Here is a 21,044-nt window from a genome sequence, read left to right on the forward strand (position 1 = left end):
GGGAGTTGGAACGAATCCGACTAAATCACTTGTGGGTTCATTTAAAACCAGACCCGGATGAAGATCCAGATTGTTATCTAGACTGAATCTGTCTGTGAAGTCAGACATCTCATCATCCATCATTCCGGTCTGTGTGCCTCTCAAATCAACCTGAAAAACACTGCTTTTATACAGTCTAACCTGTGTTAAGTAGCCACCATAGGTGTATTAAAAATGGCCATTTAAGTCTGAATATAGGTGAAGGATGACAAGAGGAACCTTATATATATGTAATTAAATGTATTGTACACACATTTATAGCTTCTTTATTTTGTAGTTTTAATGTCGGAGTATGTCACTATTATTTGAATTGATTGATTGCCAGATGAAGTCATTTTGTAAATGACATCATTTTGATAAGCAACGCCATTTCCGCTAGTTTTAGCTGTGTGTATTTTAAGTTTTTGACGGCTTGCTTAGTTATGTTGGGATGATTTGTCCGATTTGTGTTTAATTTATTTGTTTATGAATGTTAATGAAGGGAATGTGTCAAACAATTACACTGTCAGGGGAACCGTTTAATTCTCATCAACAGCTGTAGAACAACGCTTACAAGTAAGTTGCAGGAATGAATTTTCCTACATTTGGTTGGCCACCGACCGAGTTTCATTACATTATCAATGACTGTTTCCATCAATGTGTATGCCTACTCTGCTATAGCATTTTCCATTAATTTAGCATATTAAAAATTAAGGGTAGGTGTGTCTTAAATGTTTTCAATTCATCGAGAGAAGAACGTAAAAAAAAAGTAAGCACCTTTTGACCAATCAGATTGCCGTAAAGTATATAGGCTTAAAGAAATTTTTATTATTTTGAAATAACAATGTACCACTGAGAAACATCTTGAAATACAATAACAATGTGACAAAACACATTAAAATAAGAGTGTGTGCAATTGAAATATAATAATAATGTACCATTGATAACATTGAAACATTGAGTAACCTCTTGAAATATAATAATAATGTACCATTGATAACATTGAAACATTGAGTAACCTCTTGAAATATAATAATAATGTACCATTGATAACATTGATACATTGAGTAACCTCTTGAAATATAATAATAATGTACCATTGATAACATTGATACATTGAGTAACCTCTTGAAATATAATAACAAGGTACAAACACCTTAAAATAAAATTCTAATTCAAACATGAAATATGATTGGCTAATCAAATCCACTTGCAACACTAAAACCAGCATTAATGTGTCAGAAAATCTGGGGATTCCCCAAGTCGAACCATTTAGTTGGACGTACTTTTAAAATATCACCTTTGAAACCTTTCTGAAGCAAAATGCGTTTACTCTAAATGTTATGACCTATATGATGTTGATAATGGTTTGTTTAATGTCACATGTGTAAGGACGACTGGAATGCTGAAGTAAATAACAGATGAATCTTTGCAATATGTACTTTATCGAGCATGAGTTGTAAGCTACATGTCACCATAAGAATATACTTTGCGTCACTGGTAAAACTCAGTTTGCAATGTGCAGGTACATACCATTTAGAAACTTCTTGAAATATAGTAACAGTGTACCATTGTGAAACACACTGATATAATGTGTACAGCATGAAAGAACTATCATACTGTAGAGATTAATTTTTATAGTATTCATGCTTCCAAAACAGTCTTTGTCTATATTCTTTATTCTTTTTCTTTTTTTGGTTAATTGATTAATGAAAATTGTATGATACAGGCAATTTCTCGCCCCTATCTGCTAATTGAAAAGAGTACCCCATGACGTGGCAATAGCGGGTTTTCTCCCCTCAATATCTGTGTGGTCCTTAACCATATGCCTGATGCCATATAGCCGTAAATAAAATTTTAAAAACGTGTTGAGCAGGTTATCAAATAAAAAAAAATCTTCCTTCCATACAGGCAACATGTACAAATGAACAGGCTATCCAGCACCTTGAGATGGATGAGTCCGGCTAACAAGTCTGCATTTTTTTTTTGAATTGTAATAATAATGAAGAATTTTACATGAAAACTTTGTAAATAAATATTTAGTACCCCAGCAAAATGTTTGAATTGTATCTTTTGAGTAATTATGTCTAAAACATACCTGCTACTACACATGCATATAGGTTATTCTTACTGATGAGCAGTTAAAAAATCATTTACATGAGGCTGTTCAACAATTACAGCATGTAATGTAACATTTTGTATTTTTATTCCTCGTTCCTCTTGTAACATTTTGTAATACTTCCCTCTAAAATTACCTAACTCATCAGTACCCCTCACACTTTCCCGGCCATTATAACATAATTTTACCAACATTAATGTTTGCTTGGTGTATCACAAACTCATTGTTGGGATGTATTTATGCTTTGCTATAAGTGTCTTGTAATACTGAATATACCTATGCCATTATTGTAAACGGTTTTGGCTGTAGGCAACAAATAAACAAACAAAAACATATATCCCTTCAACCATGACAATTTTAATCGAGAAGAAAAGAGTAGCTCATGAAGTGGCGACAGCGGGTTTCCTCCGTCAATATCTGTGTGGTCCTTAACCATATGTACAAGTGGCACTATACCGCTTGGACGGTTGTTATCAGTTAGTACTATATATAACAAGTAACTACATCTAAATCTACATGTAATTATCAAAGAATTTTTTCAAAAGGCATATCAGAATTTTGTGTTTGTGTGTGTGTGTGGGTGGGGGGGGGGTATGAGGAACTAATTCCTAAAGCTACAACGACACACCAAATGGTAAGGTATGGTGCCTTAATCGGTACTTTGTATCTGTGATTGGTTTTGAATATGTTGAAAATACTTGCAACAAAGACACGCCAAATGTATATGGTGGTGTGGTGCCTGAAAAATATTTGTCATAGATAGATAGATGTTCTTTATTTCCTCCATAAAATGAAGATTATTAAATAGTTTACAAATACAATAACAAATAGATAGGACATAATACATCATCAAAATAAATAAATGTAAAACTACAAAAACGGATACTAATCAATACTAAATAATTTCGTATAACTTTATTATTAGTGTTGAAGAAAAATGTTCCACTTTCGTAGTGTATAGCTAACCAGTAGCATTACACTTTCCCACATATCGTAATCTAGAGACAATTGGCAATCTACAGGCAAACCGCCAAGTAAAAATGACAAAAAAATCTTCATATTCCCATAACTTCACAAATAATTCAACATTAAGCAAGTCACATACCTTGTTAAACAGAAAATCTCTTTCTTTAAGTTTATTTTGACAAGATATAAACACGTGTTTAACTATATCATGAGCTACTGTGCCACATAAACATTCTTTTGATTGCAATGGAGTTGAACCAACATTAATGAGTCTAGCGATATCACGAAACTTGTGTGGTTTTTCTAAAGCAAGTTTCCATAGTCTATGTTCAGAACCAGATCTAATTGTACAATAGCGTGAGAGAGACGGTCTAGATTTGAGTTGTCTTTCTACTAACGTAGTGTCATGGGAACGTATATTTTGCATTATAATTTGAGTCCAAATGCTTTTAGTCATAAACATAAAATTATATACATAGTCATCTATCACACCACACAAATCATATTTACAAACTAGTTGCAACATATTAAAGATAGGTGACTTAGTATCCCAGTTCTCTTTATGAATTAACACCGACTTATACCTGTACTGCCCAAGTCTGGCTAAAAACATCTTTTTAAAAATAAACGATGACTTTGCAGTACAAAGTTTACCCAGGAATACCAGTGCTTGGTGATCTATATGCCCTTGTAAAGAAATTAGTCCAATCGAGTCTGTGGTAATTACATTAGGCGTTTGTTTTGGGAAACCCTGCACCTTTCTACAGAAGTAGCGCTGGATTACTTCTAGCATTTCAAATTCTTTTAGTGATAGTCGTCCCCACACATTACATCCATATAAACCACATGGTAAAATAACTCTTTTCCAGATTTTCAGAGAGGAAATGGGATTAAAACCACCAAAACACAAACCAAAATCATCATTAGCATTAATTAGCTTTCTAAGTTTATCACAAGCTCGGGTTGTTCGTTCTAATGTTGATGTAGTTGAACTAATCAAAACACCAGCATATACAACAGATTCTTTAACAGGTAGCTTAATTTTGCCCAAACGTAGTGTAGTTTGTAACAATAGTTTTCTTGTACACACAAATTGCAATATAGTACTATTACTTGCATTATATCGTAATTTTCATTTATTTGCATATATTTCTGTAATATTTAGTAGTCTTTGCAGACCTGTTGGGCTGTTGCTAAGTAACGTTGTATCATCAGCAAGGAGTATGCCAGGACATTGCCCCAAGGGCAGATTAAGACCATTAACAGAATCATTCGGTGCATGCAATAAATCATTAATATAGAGAGTAAAAAGCCATGCAGATATAACTCTGCCCTGGCCAACTCCTTGCTTAACATGAAACAACTCTGACTTATAGCCACCATAACTAACACATGACTGCATTGAGTAATATGACAATCGTAAAATTCTCCATAATTTGCCAGTAATTCCAATCTTATATAATTTGTAAAACAAACCATCAAGCCACACACGATCAAACGCTTTCTCATTATCAAGAAAGGCACAAAACACAGGTGAATTTCTTTTGTTACAGAAAGCAATACTCTCCATTAGAGTGAGTACGGCAGTTTGAGCGCCTGCATGTTTTCTGAAACCAAACTATTACTATTAGTACCAGTAAAACTTTCTAACCTATCAAGTAACAAGTTTTCTAATAATTTACTTAACACAGATGTCAACGTTATTCCTCTATAGCTTGAAGGGTCACTTTTACATTTCCCATGGCCTTTGTGTACAGGAAGAATATGACCGATATTATATATTGTAGGAATATATTCATGCATAATTATGACATTAAATAAGAGAACAATATGCTTTATTACTGATCTTTCTGAATACTTGAAGTGTTCATTTGTTAAACCGTCAGGTCCTGGTGCTTTACCCGTTTTTAGATCTTTAACCTTACATAATACCTCATCATGTGTGAATGGACTCATAAATAGAGACGCATTTTGTACACCTTTACAAGACGACTCATAATATTCAATATCAGAAAGAGAACTACTAACATTACTTATAAATGAATGGTCATAATCAGTATCCATAGTAGGCATAGAGAGATCTCTGAAATAATTTCCAAAGCTATAACAAATATCCTCTGGTTTTAAACTAGTGGTACTTTAATATACAAGCTTATGTATATAATCTTTGTTTCTTTTGAATTTTTTTGTTACCTTGAAAATATTCATTTATATCCATTTTAGCTGCTTCATATATTTCTTTAAGTTTATTATCAACTAGATTACGTTTGCCAACGTCGTCCCTGTTGTAAATTTTCCCACTCTCTAACCAGTGTCGTCTCTCCTTGCGCATGTTATTATGTAAATGTTTTAAATTACCATTTTTCCAATATGGCTTGAGATGTGGCTTAAATTGTGTGGAGGGTATGCTTATCTCAGCAGAAACGGTAAGAGAATCAGTGATATACTGACTGTAATGTTCAGTATATTCAGACGGGTTAGAGAACTGATATAAATCAGTTTTGTACTCACGGAAGTAATTTTCCGTTTCGTATCGATATATCATTCGATCTGTACTATTTGCCTTTTTCCAATTAAGTTTACCACAACCATAAATGACATTGGATGCATACAAGCATAAGGAGGTGATCTGAGATATAAGTTATACTGGTGTCTGTTAAGTATTCAACTACATTTGATAGATAATTTTTATCAACAAATATATAGTCCAGCATTGTGTGAACATCTTTAGATTTGCTGCTGAATGAATATTTAGAGTTATCATCTAGAGGAATAACCGAGTATAGATTTCTTTCTTCGAGATTTTTCTGAAGACATCGAGATCGCGTACTTTTTATAACCGAATAACGTAAATCTACATTAAAATCGCCAAGCAGCACTGTCTGCCCTTGTTGCGAGTATATGTCATACAGCTCCATTAAATAATACAGCTGTTCCAAATATACACGGTCTAGAACGTTCGTAGATGGAAGTCAAGTACCAATGACAAAGCTAGTAGAGTCGCATCTTCATAAATCAAGGCTAATATTCGTTCCTCGTATTCAGCCTTGATACATGTAGTCAAGATTACTGATATCCACTACTAGCGCCCTCTATTGGAAGAAAATTTGTAACACCGATTATGTCCCTTACACGATGACATCGCTGACCAATCACAGCATCGGTAACATGTGACAATCTTGAAAGCAATATAAAAAATTAACCGCCGAAACCTTTTTTTTAACATATCGTGACAAACACGACACGTTTCCACGGACGCTGACGCTGCCATCTTTGTTTACAATAACAAGGGAATCTATAAGGAGCGTTGCGATTCGTTGCAATCAGATCTCATCGCATCCAATGAAATTTAAACATTTTGTGGCACGATTTCTTGACGACATGTATCAAGACTGAATACGAGGAACGAATATTAGACCTGATTTATGAAGATGGTAGAGTCACCTATTTGCAGTTTTACACAAAGTACATGGACAGAACCTGGTGTATTAATAACAGACGATCTGCACCAATCACCTTTACGTATAAACAGTGCTATACCACCCGACCCCCGGTGGTGAGTGCAATCTAATTAAAATTAGCTCCACTATTACATGTGGATCTAACACCAGCCAGTTGGAGCTCATGTCCACCAATCAAAACCTTACTTGCAGAATCATGCCAGTGATTTAAAAATAATTTCAAAACATTCCGAATTATCCTGAGAGTATACGACATGTTTCGTGTGAATTACGAATGCCTTAAAACATGTTTTATTTTATAAAATAAATAATTTGTAATGTAAAACTGAAGACTGATTTTTTTTTTTTAATTTTTATAAATAAATAAATAATTTTTAATGTAAAATTGAAGACTGATAACCCACCCCGTACGTATTGGTATGGTTCGCTGTACTGCGGCCACTAAAATAGACTCGCCCGATATTTTTAGAATTTGTATGCTCCCAAATAACGTTATAAAAGGCGAAGTATGATTGGACAATATTTAAATTATTATTTACAGACGAAATGTTACGTGGACATTGGGGACTACGCAGTGTTGTTAGTTTTAAATCACTGGCAGGATTCTGCAAGTAAGGTTTTGATTGGTGGACATGAGCTCCAACTGGCTGGTGTTAGATCCACATGTAATAGTGGAGCTAATTTTAATTAGATTGGTGGTGAGTGGTACCATTATCGCTGCACTTACAATAAACATCAAAGTCATTGTGAACTTATAGTGGCTTATGGAAACACCTCGGGATTTTGCATAATTTATGATAGCGTCTTTAACTATGTCAAAGGACTGGTCCGCTCGAACGTAAGCTAGAACTAATCTTGTTTTTAAAACGCGACGCTCCTGAGAATGCTCTATCCCACTGCCCGTTAAAATTAACACATCTTGCTTGGTTGCTTGTGTTTTCATGTTCATGTTCAGTGGGTTTTTTATTATCCCGTCTCGTTGATTCGACGTGTACTGGCGGGGTAGTTGTCGTCTGATCACCGCTTCGCAGGCTTGGGTGTTTGGTGAGCTGTCTTCATCACTGGCCCGATTATGTATTACTTCTTGCTTCCCTGCTCGTGTTTTTTCCAAGGTTTTGTAGTACTCTGATTTATTGACGTTACCGACAGCTTCAGAATACAAAAGTTTAATTCTCATACTCATACAGTCAATCTTACGGTGGTTGATTTCCGCCAAACAAACTTACAACGTTTTAGTACGGCGTTATAACGCCATATACAGCATTATAATGCCCTATACAGCGTTATAACGCCTTATTTTACGGCATTACAACGCTATAATTTAGGGCTTTGTAATGCCGTAAAATAAGGCGTTATAACGCTGTATAGGGCATTATAATGCTGTATATGGCGTTATAACGCAGTACTAAAAAGTTGCAATCTTATATTATGTTTATCCACACCTTCCTACCACAAACAAATACTTTTAGTACGGCGTTTTAATGCCGTAATAGGGCATTATAACGTCGTATTACAGCGTTATAATGCCCTCTTACGGCGTTATAATGCACTATTACTACATTATAACGCCCTATTTTACAGCATATTAACGCCATAATTTACGGCGTTAATTCGCTATAATAGTGTAAGGGCATATGTAGTTAAAATAGGTCCCGTGGGAATTTCATGTTAATTTTTGGAACCAATGATATTAATAATCATTATTGTATACAGATTCATAAAAAAATATGGTGCCATTTTTTCTAACGAATATCAAGGTCATTCTGGGGTCACTAAAGGTCATCACTATAAATCTGTTCAAGGCGCTAATTGAAATAATGTGTCACCGTATACTGTCTTTAAAATACTGGCATGTAGTATGTTAAAAGAAAGGAAACCTCTACATTAAAACATCAGTAAATATTTGTTTTATTGTTGTTAGGGGCGGATATAGAAATTTGAAAGGGGGGGGGGGTAATACCCAAATCCCTCCCCAAATGGGCAAATGTACGTTAATGATGGCCCTTTGCTACATTTAAAAAAATAGTCACTAACAAGTAGTGTTTGACCTAACAGTCTGTCACAATACAGGAAATACTAGTATGTCATAAAAAGAGTATTACCCCTTGTACCCCCAGAATTTGCCTGTTTAACATACCCCACTAAATAGCTGTAGTACCCCAGTGCTCCTTTTTTCAAATTTGTATATCCGCCCCTAACAACAATAAAACAAATATTTACTGATGTTTTAATGTAGTTTACATGGTTTTCTTTTTTTAACATACTACATGCCAGTATTTTAAAGACAGTATACGGTGACAAATTATTTCAATTAGCGCCTTGAACAGATTTATAGTGGTGACCTTTAGTGACCTCAAAATGACCTTGATATTCGTTAGAAAAATAGGAAATCAGCCACCGTACAATCTTGCCCTCTAGAGCGCATGTCCGTTTGTCAATAGCTACCACTGTTGTTTTTATGGTTTCACGCATGTCTCCTATTTCAACACTTTTAAGTTTTAAATCATTTTTCACTTGTGACAAATCAGATTTTAATTTATCTTCTCGGGCTTGGTATTCTTTTATTTTTGACGAGTAGAAGGAAATTTCTTTATTTTTCTCCTCCAATACACCAATCATACGACACATATCACGTTCATACATTGATTGAAAACGATTCAGTTTACAGTTTATATCAGCAAATCGTTAATTCATTTCTTCATGCATACACATAAACTTGGACAGCAAACAGGCCATATCATCCTGTTTTCTATCGTCCACATATACGGTGTATCCGATTGGGATTATGCTCTCCTCATATCACTTTTATTACAAAGATTAACTTTATTTAAAATTTCGAGGATATTGCACATAGCTCCGAGGATAAATCGAAATCAATCAACTCCTATTCTTTTCCAGTTCCAGCCAATGTGTCACGACTGTTACATTAAAGACCGTGTTGTGTACATGATACTGCGTAGCTGACAAATCGTACGGGTAAAGGGTGGGGGCTTGTGCCCCCCCCCCCCCACACACACACACACACACACTTTAGGCATACAATAATTACATTTTATGTTACTATATGTGTAATAATTTTATTGGGTCTACCCCCACCCCCACCCCACTCCCCGAAAAAATATAACGTGTTCTCCAAGTTCAGACATCTCTCTACAACCCTGTACTGCCCTACTACGTAGATGGATTTCTAAGTGTTGGTTCTCGGACTGCACGTGCAGAATGAGCACATCTCACTCAAGTTTTGGGTCTGCTAGTACCACTGACGGGTGTGTTTATGACAGTCTGGGCAAGTCTACTTTAGTCAGAATGGGTGTAATTTTTATATATATTGGACTATACCGTGTCGATTATGGACCGATCCATCAATTAACTCCACCCGTTCCTTTGAGGGCACTTTAGAGGCGTTTTGGGGGCGTCCCGTCATTCCAATACTATGATGAAGTGTCCTGGTAGTTCCACCCACCTAATTTGTGTTTTGGACTGAGCCACTACGACTGCCGAGTCTAAATACGATGCAGTCAATATACGCTATTATGTATTCATGTTAATTCATAATTGATCCTAGCCAGTACATCTTACATTATAACAGAATGTTTACACAAACAATATCAAAGTCGCGGGTTTAACTGGCCTCGAAAATGTAAGGGACCTGTTACCACCACCACCCCACTCACCCCCTAATATTTTGAGGTAGGGGTTGTAGTACTGATATTTATTTATATATTGCATATAGTGTTTTTAAACAAACGTTAACATGGTCGCCTATGGGATTTCATTTGGTATAGTCATACCTATAGCGGAAGAGACAGCCAGAGTGAATCGGTTAATGAACCATGTTCGGACCCATACTAGAAGGAACTGTTCTCAATTTTTTGAGTGAAAATAAATACTTATATAATGTATGTTCTCAATGGTGTATGTTGTTAGTGTCAATGACAACACATTCTACTGGCTATCTTCTTTTGAAGTTGGGCAATTTAACATGGATTTCAATGGCAGATGACATCTGCGTAGTGGGACCATAGATCAACCACGAAATGTTTTATTTAGGCAACCTCATGCCACAGTGCCGCCTCGTGATGCTGTTATACAAGTGGCACTATACCACTTGGACGGTTGTTATCAGTTAGTACTATATATAACAAGTAACTTTAAACCAATAGGTTATTTAAATCTACATGTAATTATCAAAGAATGATTTCAAAAGGCATATCAGAATTTTATGTCTCTGTGTGTAAGGAACTAATTCCTAAAGCTACAACAACGACACGCCAAATCGTAGGGTGTAGTGCCTTAATCGGTACTTTGTATGGGTGATTGGTTTTGAATATGTTGAAAATACTTGCAACAAAGACACGCCAAATGTATATGGTGGTGTGGTGCCTGAAAAATATTTGCCATATATTTGTATATATTTTTTAATGTTGCTAAATATCCCGTTTTAAAAAAGATTTAAAAGAAAACATTTTCTGTAAAAATTAGTATCACATTAATATATATATATATATATATATATATATATATATATATATATATATATAATAGCATTCCATCCCTAATCTAATCGACATGCAGTCAATGAGCCATGGACATTTTAAATGGATCATGGTCTATCAAGATCACCTCACGAAGTTCTGTATTTTGCGCCCCTTGACATCGAAACGTGCCGCTGAGGTTGCATTTCAACTGCTAGACATCTTTCTCCTACTTGGTGCTCCGTCTGTGCTGCAAAGTGACAGTGGTTCGGAATTTATAGCACATGTAATCACTGAACTGAAAGTAATGTGGCCAGAGTTGGTGATGGTCCATGGGATACCTAAGCATCCACAGAGCCAAGGGTCCGTAGAAAGAGCAAACTGTGACATTAAGGGCATTCTTGTTTGTTGGTTAGGAGATAATAATACAACTGTTGGACTCACATTTGTTCAGTTTCAGAAGAACTCCAGTCTTTACAGTGGAATTAAGTGTTCCCTATTTGCGGCACTGTTGGGTTCTGGTGCTCGCACTGGCCTGTCATCATCTAGCCTCCCTCCTGAAGTTCTCCATCGATTGCAGTCAGAGGATGATCTACTTGCAGCCATTGCATTGCCAGTTCCTGATGAAGATGCTGATCGTGTGACCACTGCAGCTGACTCCTCTATACCTGACCCGGCAAGTCCTCCCAAAACTATCCAACTACATAAGATGACGTTACTGTGAACGCTCAAGTAGAACTTGTCTCCTCTTGCCAAGAAGCGATTCAGATACAGTGAAAGAGAGCCAATGAAGCCCAAAATATGCAAGCTGAACGTATGGTGAAAAGAAGTAAGCGTATTTTTGCACCCGTACAAGTCAGCGACAATGTGACTTCCTGAAAATGAACACTAAACAAGACACTAGACATTCCGATATACACTATGTTGAAATATAAATATGTGCTATTTTTCCGTTTTAAAATGATGTTTCAATAAAAATGTATTTTAATTTAGAAACATATTGCTGTTGTCATTTCATGCCAGACATGATGCAAACTACTCTTTAAATACTATTGGTTTTCTCGTCAGAACGATTTCAGGAAATATGTGTAATTCCGTGAATTTTCCAACCAGTGCGTCACGACTGCAGGGCCGTAGCTAGCAGGGGGGCAAGGGGGGCAAAGGGGGGCAGTTGCCTCCCAAAAACAATTTCGGAAAGCATTATAGAAAGTTAAAAAAAGGGAGTTTTAGACTAGTAACTACTCACTTGCCCCCCCCCCCCCCCCCCTCCCCCTCCCCAACTGGACTGGTACATTAAAGACTGTGTTGTGTACATGTTACACCGTAGATACATTACAAAATTGCTAATTTGACCTATAGGTCATCGTACAATGTGGATGAAATAACTGAAATAATAGCTTTTCCCCATAATTTTTATGGTCTGCAGAATAAAGATAATAACCAGTTAATGACATCGGATATCTGCTTTATCCTGTTCAGGATGAATGAGAAATATCGCTCGGCAGAGCCTCGTTGAATTTCCCATTTTTACCTTCACAGGATAGGCCTAAGCAGATATCTGATGTCATTAACAAGTTATTCACTATATATATATAAACCATCGCTGCTGCTACTGGATCAAGAAAAGTGGAGGGCACATACCCCCCCCCCCCCCACACACACACACACACACACACAAACACTTCCTATGCTAGTGATACATATGTATAGTGAAACATTTCTGGTTGGTTTTTGCCAAACTACTCACAGACAGGAAAACAGCTTTATTGTCTGCTCATAAGAGTTTTAAGATTATATTTTCTTCATTAGTTTATCGTACTAAACTTCACATTTGATTCTTCTTTCATTAATGTTTCTCTACTAGTTGAAGATCCATTTTGTATGAAAGTTTGTTTTGTTAACAACACTACTAGAGCACACTGATTTATTAATCATCGGCTATTGGATATCAAACATTTGGTTATTTTGACAGTCTTAGAGAGAAAACCAGCTATATTTTTCATTATTAGCAAGGGATCTTTTATATGCACCATCTCACAGACAGGATAGCGCATACCATGGCCTTTTATATATCTGTCGCGGTGCACTGGCTGAAATGCGAAGTAGACTGACCACACATAAGGCGAGTGCTTTACCACTGGGCTACATCCAGCCCCTCCATTTTATATGTGTCTAGGATAAACAAAATCGAGGAATAATAATTTCAAAGTCCATGAGCAGATGACGTTCTTCACTATGTGTGAGTATTGTCGTCGTTTGTATATTGACGTTTTCACAAATTTGCACATTAAAACAGAACAGTTTTCTTTTATTGTTATATCAAGTCAAACTGGAAATTCTACATAACAATGAACAAAGTCATTCAGGTGGTATAGTTTGTCTTTATTTCTTGGTTATGTAATTTACAGAACTAAATTTTAGTTACATGTAAATTAATGTTATTTACAGGATGTTGTGAAAAGGTACTTGCATTCTGTATATTGTAAGGTTTGGTCATGCAGTGATGGAATTGCATATTGGGTTTCCTGAATTCATTGATCAACCCACCATTGCATGAAAAGCTTCCATACTTCATGAATTAATGTGCACAAGAACACAATGCATTTTTAGAAATTCCATACAATGTGGTAAGAGGACCAAACCTTTGAGGCTCAACATGCTGTCATAGACAGACACCTCAACTATTTCAGCTACCTGTCTAGGAACGTGCTTGGTTCTAAATACGATAAAAGCCATTGTCGTGCCCTAATACTTATCATACAAAAATATATTTGAAGAAAACAAACATGGTTAAAAAATTAACTACTAGATTGACAATAAGCATGTGTTAAAATCCTTATGTAAATGTAATATTGAACAGACATGTTTACATCACATCATGACAACTGTATTATAAACAACAATGTAATACAAAATGTTTACAATATTTCTGACCACACACAAATATAGAGAGTTTTGGTTTATTATTCCTGTCATGACAGGTTTTCTTATTGACTCATGGTCAACTCTCTTCGGAATATTCCACCTAGGAATTCCACTATTTGAAATACACAAACCCACTGGATTGCACACCATCTCCGAATGCACAGAAGTGCACACCCTCTCTGGAATGCACACCATCTGGACTGTACACCACCTTTCAGGCTCTGGGTTACATCAAATTTCCAGTTTCCATCACATCTTAGTCCACCTTAGGATTTCGAGACACCATGGGCTTCTTCCACAACTGCTTGACAAATGTGGATGCCACTGGATACTTGACTGACTTCCATAAACATACAAGCCAACAAGTGAACTAACAAATGAACGCTGCAACAATAAAATAAATCTCAGTAATACTAAATTATTTCACACATGTTTGTATATTTATACTCAGTAACACATTTAAAAAAAAAATAAAATATATATATATATATATATATATATATATATATATATATATATATATATATATATATATATTAAATAAGCTAATGTCATGTAAACATTATTTAACATATTAATAACCTAATTAGTACAATCCAAGTACTATAATTGAAATTACTCACGACTCACTGCAAACACACAAGATAAAAACCAGTATCGCTCTGCCAACAATTCATTCAAATATGTGCATTTTCACATTACTTTCTCGTGCTCATTCATAAGTCTTAGTTGACAATATCACCCTTATACACACCACCAATACAATACATTTCATACTAATCAATCTCTAATGCAATACTCTACCACAAAAGTAACACAAACTATATAATAATATATTCTAGCAATATTCGGCAAAAAGAGTAACTCTGCGAAAATAATGTATAATATGTGACTTGTGACACACACCTCATCTTCTCTGGACATCTCTGGTACTCATCTCTTTCTGTGAATTGTATTGTAGCTGGTACACACCGATTCATCATCACTACTAAAAAAACATGACTAAATTTAAGAGAGAAAATAAAATAAATAAAATCAGTATATTATTTATTGGGTTTAAAGATAAGTTATAATTGTTCATTTCTGAACTACCATTCTTGGGTTTGCATCCTAGGACTATAACTAGTTCCCACCCAAAGCGAGTTTAATGACTTAATAGGTAGGTGTAAGGCTAACTAATCCAGCAGCGTTGAAAAATTAACATAAAAACAATGGTCGCCAGCAGGGCTAGTTGAAAACAAATCTTACTTGCCCTTCTCAAATTCAACTAGCCCTCCATTGTAATTTAAATGCATAGCCAAAATCAAGACTAGAATATTCTTTCTTGAATAACAATCATGTGCTCACCGTATATAGGAAACCGGTGAATTGGCATGTAACTTCATAATGAATACAGTTAAAATGCATATAAAAACATGTTATCAAGTTTTAAATCCATACCAACTCAAATAACTTCTTCTGTTTTTTAAAGAGAAAGAAATCCAGTATAAATAAAAATAATTCTTTACAAATTACCATTAAATTATGATGATTAAATCTCATTTTTAATACAGGGGTGAAAACAAAATGCTAGAACAGCCGAGGTATACAGCTTGACTTGCATTGTCTCTGAAGTAAAAGCAAATAATGCAATACAAAGCGTGCTTTAGTATATAAACCTAGTCTCAGTGTGGCAGTCCTCTTTGTGGCGATGCAAGAAGGGGTACAATCTCCAGTATCGGATTTCCTCGGGAATGGACGAAGTATGCACACGTGTGCGTTTAATTTGAATATTTAATATTGTAAATGCTACATTAGTAGGCCACTAATAAAATAAACATCAAAAGAAAAATAAATCTGTAAAAAAAACACCAAAATTTTACCAAAATATACTGTACTTAGTTACTATATTACATAGCATAACGGTGTACGTATTGTTTATTACAGTTATATTTGGACAGTTATGTCATTATGCTAGTCTTGGTCTCAAGACTTTAGATCGGATATGTTCTTATTTAATACAAATCGCTTAAATTTAAAACAATATCGACAACGACAATCAGTTAACGAACCTTTGGAATAAGCCCTGGGCCCCGTTCCACAAAGCGATCTTAGCCCTAAGATCACCTTAAGTGCATAGCTACCTTATGCACTAAGGTGATCTTAGTGCCAAGATCGCTTCGTGGAACGGGACCCAGGGCTGTAGTAATGGAACAGGTAATTGTTATTTGTATATATGCGCATACGCCCAACGTTAGTGTGAGTTAAAACTACAAGATAGATTTTGATTTTGTCCCAGAATAATTTAAGCTAATTAAATATGATTCCTTTTTACCAGAACATTGAATAACAATTGTCAAATAGTAGCTCTACTAGATAATTATTGCGTATCCATTCCATTCTAATAAGCCGACTTTTTAGAAGACCCGACCCAAAGCCACAGAAGCTGAATCTGGCGCTGTTAAAATATAGAGCATGTTCTATGTCTTCTGCTGCTGTAGTTCGCGCCAACACAGACGCGATGTCTTTTGTCACATTCGATTCACTTTCAGTGTCTTTGTTTTTTAACTGGTACCATACTCGCCAGACCCTAATATCGATGGTCGACTGACGGACTACCGTGTAAAATTCTTAGTCGCCCATAGCCAATAAATGTCGCCACGGGCGACCGGGCGACTGCTAATTTTCAATCCTGTCTGGACTGCGTGTGTTACTGCCGCTACGTTTAACAGAACGCTGATTGTTATCCTGAATTGGAGTCTTGTCTGCATCTTTTGTAGTCAGTTTTGTTTGCTTCTCAAGAACTGCAAATCTGTTTGATGTAATAGTGCAACTGGAGGCTGCAGACAACTAGCTACAAGCGGGGTTTTTTGGTGTTACAAAATCGGTGTTTATCGATTCTAAAGAGGCTGGTTGATCTTGACATTTCCATGCAAACAATTCATCTCGTAATGTCTCCAGTTTATGCTGGTAGTCGTCATGACTTAATAATAATTTGCCAACTTCAACTTTGTAGGCCTACTTGTCTCTTTCACTTTCTGTATTTTGTAATGTGTTTTTCAGTGACTGATGTTCCTTATTAATAAGTGATAGATCAGTTGACAATTCTTTAATCTGCAATTTCATGGTAGTTCATCGTGCAGGCTTCTGTTTGAGTCTCGGTTTTTTTATTCCACTTCAGCTTTAAATTGACAAGAAACATGTTCAGGTGTCAACGTGTCCAGTTGAGTGGATAATGGTGAAACTATGCATTCAAGAGATGCAATAGTTGCAGATTTTGGTTTCAGTTGAGACTTTGAGGCACTGATTTCCTTGTTAGCTGTTATGATATCCTTACCTGCCAGTTCTAATTTCATTCTGATGTTTTCTTGATTTGACTGACCTAAGCGATCCAGAAGCTTTCCTTCAATATCGTGAACAGCAGATTTGAAGTTACAGATTTTGCAGCTGATTGTTTATATTAATCAGTCTCTGATAGGGAATCAACGTTGTTCGAGTTGTCCGTTTGAAATCAGCTTACTTTGCATAACAACAGGTAAGGCAGTTTGAGACTGGGACACTGAGCAGTTGGGATAAAAGCTTAATGGAATTTGTGTACTAGCTGTAGGCTATTAGTACATGAAACATGCGTCTCGTGGACATGTAGTTTAACATTATTGTCGACGATTGGGACGTTAGCACCAAGCTCTGGGTCGACGTCCGGTAATAGAATATTTGGAAGCTGTACCAAAATTAGATGGAACGTGAGTGCAGGTCAAACATTGATCTTTTCTTCCATTACTACTAAAGTTGTACAGCTGACAAGTAGGCAATTCAGTACATTGATAGTGCAATCTAATTAAAATTAGCTCCACTATTACATGTGGATCTAACACCAGCCAGTTGGAGCTCATGTCCACCAATCAAAACCTTACTTGCAGAATCATGCCAGTGATTTAAAAATAATTTCAAAACATTCCGAATTATCCTATTTGTATTGAATTATAGAATTTGTATGCTCCCAAATAACGTTAGAAAAGGCGAAGTATGATTGGTCAATATTTAAATTATTATTTACAGACGAAATGTTACCTGGACATTGGGGACTACGCAGTGTTGTTAGTTTTAAATCACTGGCAGGATTCTGCAAGTAAGGTTTTGATTGGTGGACATGAGCTCCAACTGGCTGGTGTTAGATCCACATGTAATAGTGGAGCTAATTTTAATTAGATTGATTGATAGTGGGTCCAGCAGGAACAAATACTGCATTTTATCATATAGACATCATTTGACGATATGCATTGGGGACAGTTTAATGTTGCTTTACAACCCGTGTCGTTCTAGCTAGCAATTTGAGTGCTGAATTTATTTGTACTGCATGCAGTTGAGGGTAGGCTGTTTAACAGACTTGGGGTGGTGGTATTTGATCTATTCACGTTGTCGTGACTGAGCACAGCTGCTCCTTTATTAGCTAGCGCATCTGCGGCTTCCATTACCTTGACCAACCGAATGACCATCTACATGTTGCCATTCAATTTGAATGTTGTTGGACCTGTCTGCAAGTTTACGCAATAAATCATTATTCTTCCTTGACTTCATTTCGTCAGATCTTGACCAATCATGTGAAAGGCTGATGGCACCTTGAATTACATATTCACTGTCAATCCGTATGATGAGAGTGGATACGTTAGCAGATGTAGCTTGTTCAATAGCTGCATAAAGTTCTGCCCTATTATTGGTAGGAGTAATATCATCTTCTGTTATAGGACCAGGACCCCAGTAGATTCCATAACCAGCACACGCACCCATTTGACTATTACATATGCAAGCACCATCAATGTTAACCATTTGAGTGCAGCTAGTAGAGAGAGTATGGTTGTGAGTACCTGTTTTGGGGAGTACAGAGAGGTTAATAGTGACAGAGTAAATAGGCCCAGTTGTAGCCTTGATGATATACAAACAAATATTTTCTCATGGGGCAAATTATTGACATTCATATAGTTGCTTCATCAAGAGTAGAGCAACTTTTATAACTTGAACATGCGAATTTATTAACAGAATCTTTGCAACTGCTCCAGTCCGTAAATATTCTACAGAGCTGGCCGTTGAAAACTGCATAAATCCCCCCACCCCCCTCCCCTCCGAAACTTTCAGTCGGTCATTTTAATAAAACTTGACCTTTAACAATTGAATGTAATGTTCCACCATAGTACACAGTACTATAGTATGTGCTCCTCTATAGTACACAGTACTGTAGTATGTGCTCCTCTATAGTACACAGTACTGTAGTATGTGCTCCTCTATAGTACACAGTACTGTAGTATGTGCTCCTCTATAGTACACAGTACTGTAGTATGTGCTCCTCTATAGTACACAGTATTGTAGTATGTGCTCCTCTATAGTGCTCCTCTATAGTACACAGTACTGTAGTATGTGCTCCTCTATAGTATACAGTACTGTAGTATGTGCTCCTCTATAGTACACAGTATTATAGTATGTGCTCCTCTATAGTACACAGTATTATAGTTGTGTTGTAAAAGTTTCCATACGTTGTTATAATTTAAAACAAGCCACCATCTCCCTGGAGAAGTTGGAAATAAAGATGCTCAGAGATTCGTTTTTAGGCCAATTAACAGAAGAAAAAAAAGGAGATAAAGGGACGGTCAGGGTGGAGGGAGTTCGAGTCAAAGAGAGAGGAAATTAGGGAGGTATTGAGAGTGAAGGAGAGAGACGGATGGACGGATGAACGAACAGAGAAAGAGGGACAGGAGGAGAGAGAGAGAGGGAGGAGTTAAATCATGGATCAGATCAAATGCATCAAATGAAACTGATACAGATGTACCGCATCTGTTTAATTTCTAAAATATCCCATGGTCTTTTGAAATGCTGACATCAATTAAAATAATCGCATACGCAATACGATTAATGGGTAGTTATATACAGGGTCGAACTCAGGGGATGGCAAACCACTCAAATAAAATGTATTCATAAAAGTAACCGAGTAGTATTTTTTTATTTATTTTTTTGATAAAATTTAATGGAGCATGAGGGTCTAATCGCATAAACAATATACAATGATAGAAAGATAACACTTGCTACCCCCCCTCCCCCCACACACACACAAACATGCACCCCACCCACCCCACATCCACACATACATTTTTATACAAGTATTATTTGGTTTTGTTGTTTTGGGGAGGTTTTTTTTGGTTTTTTATAAAATGCAATGGAGCAGGAGGGTCTAATTGCATAAACAATATATGATGGAAAAATAAGACTTGTAAAAAGTAGTTGATAATCATACTTGTAAAAAGCATGTTCTAATTCGCATGTTGGACTTCCGTGTTGGAAAAAATACGGGGTGGGAGTAGATTGGAACACGTACTTTTGGAATCGCACATAACCACCTGCCTATAATGGACAGATCAGGCATGTTCTATAGTTTCATACAATATCTGCATCTATTTTGAACTGTTTACGGGCATCTTGCTCATAGAGTCCACTTTTAAGGTCCTTCAATGGCTGTTACAGAGACAATTGACTGCAAATTAAAGTATAATAACTGAAGTAGAAACTTGCAAAGATCCCAGTAAGAAGATTTTCTATAATTTGAACAGGAGTCATTCTATGGGGTTCAGTTTACAACGTATGGGGAGTCATAGTATTACAGGTTTTTCAGCAGGGAGTCATTTTTTTACTGTAGAAAACGGACTCTTTTGCCGTAGAAAAGTATATCAGTTTTCTACGGGAGTCAAAATACCACGTTACATGTCGGTCTTCATTTGCTAAGTCTCTATACACGGCAGTTATTTATATAAAATTCATGAGTAGGTTACAGGGCTGTCGTATATACAGCCTCATTACTACGAGTGGGTTTTGCCGTACATTTTGACTTTTCACAAAGAGAGTTCCAAAATGTTTAAATGAAGCACACGTCATGGAATTCCCTCGATCGTGGTTCAATTAAAATTTTGATTGATACAATAGCGATGTTTGGTATTCTAAATGAATGTAATTTCCATTTATAATTCATATTTAGAGAAATAAAGCTCACTACATCAGTGACTGAATGCTTGTAAGAAACACCAACAGAACTATGACAATCCTAACTAGTGGGTTTGT

At 36.1% G+C, this 21,044-nt stretch overlaps 1 protein-coding gene across 1 annotated transcript; it reads left to right on the plus strand.

Annotated features, from left to right (window-relative positions):
• Positions 1-11,169: 11,169 nt before the first annotated feature.
• On the plus strand, positions 11,170-11,763 carry LOC121389734 (KRAB-A domain-containing protein 2-like). The gene has a single exon (XM_041521385.1). The coding sequence runs from the start codon at positions 11,170-11,172 to the stop codon at positions 11,761-11,763; it is 594 nt and encodes a 197-aa protein (XP_041377319.1).
• The last annotated feature ends 9,281 nt before the right edge of the window (positions 11,764-21,044 follow it).

Source organism: Gigantopelta aegis, chromosome 15, assembly GCF_016097555.1.
Source record: "Gigantopelta aegis isolate Gae_Host chromosome 15, Gae_host_genome, whole genome shotgun sequence".
NCBI classification, from domain to species: domain Eukaryota; kingdom Metazoa; phylum Mollusca; class Gastropoda; order Neomphalida; family Peltospiridae; genus Gigantopelta; species Gigantopelta aegis.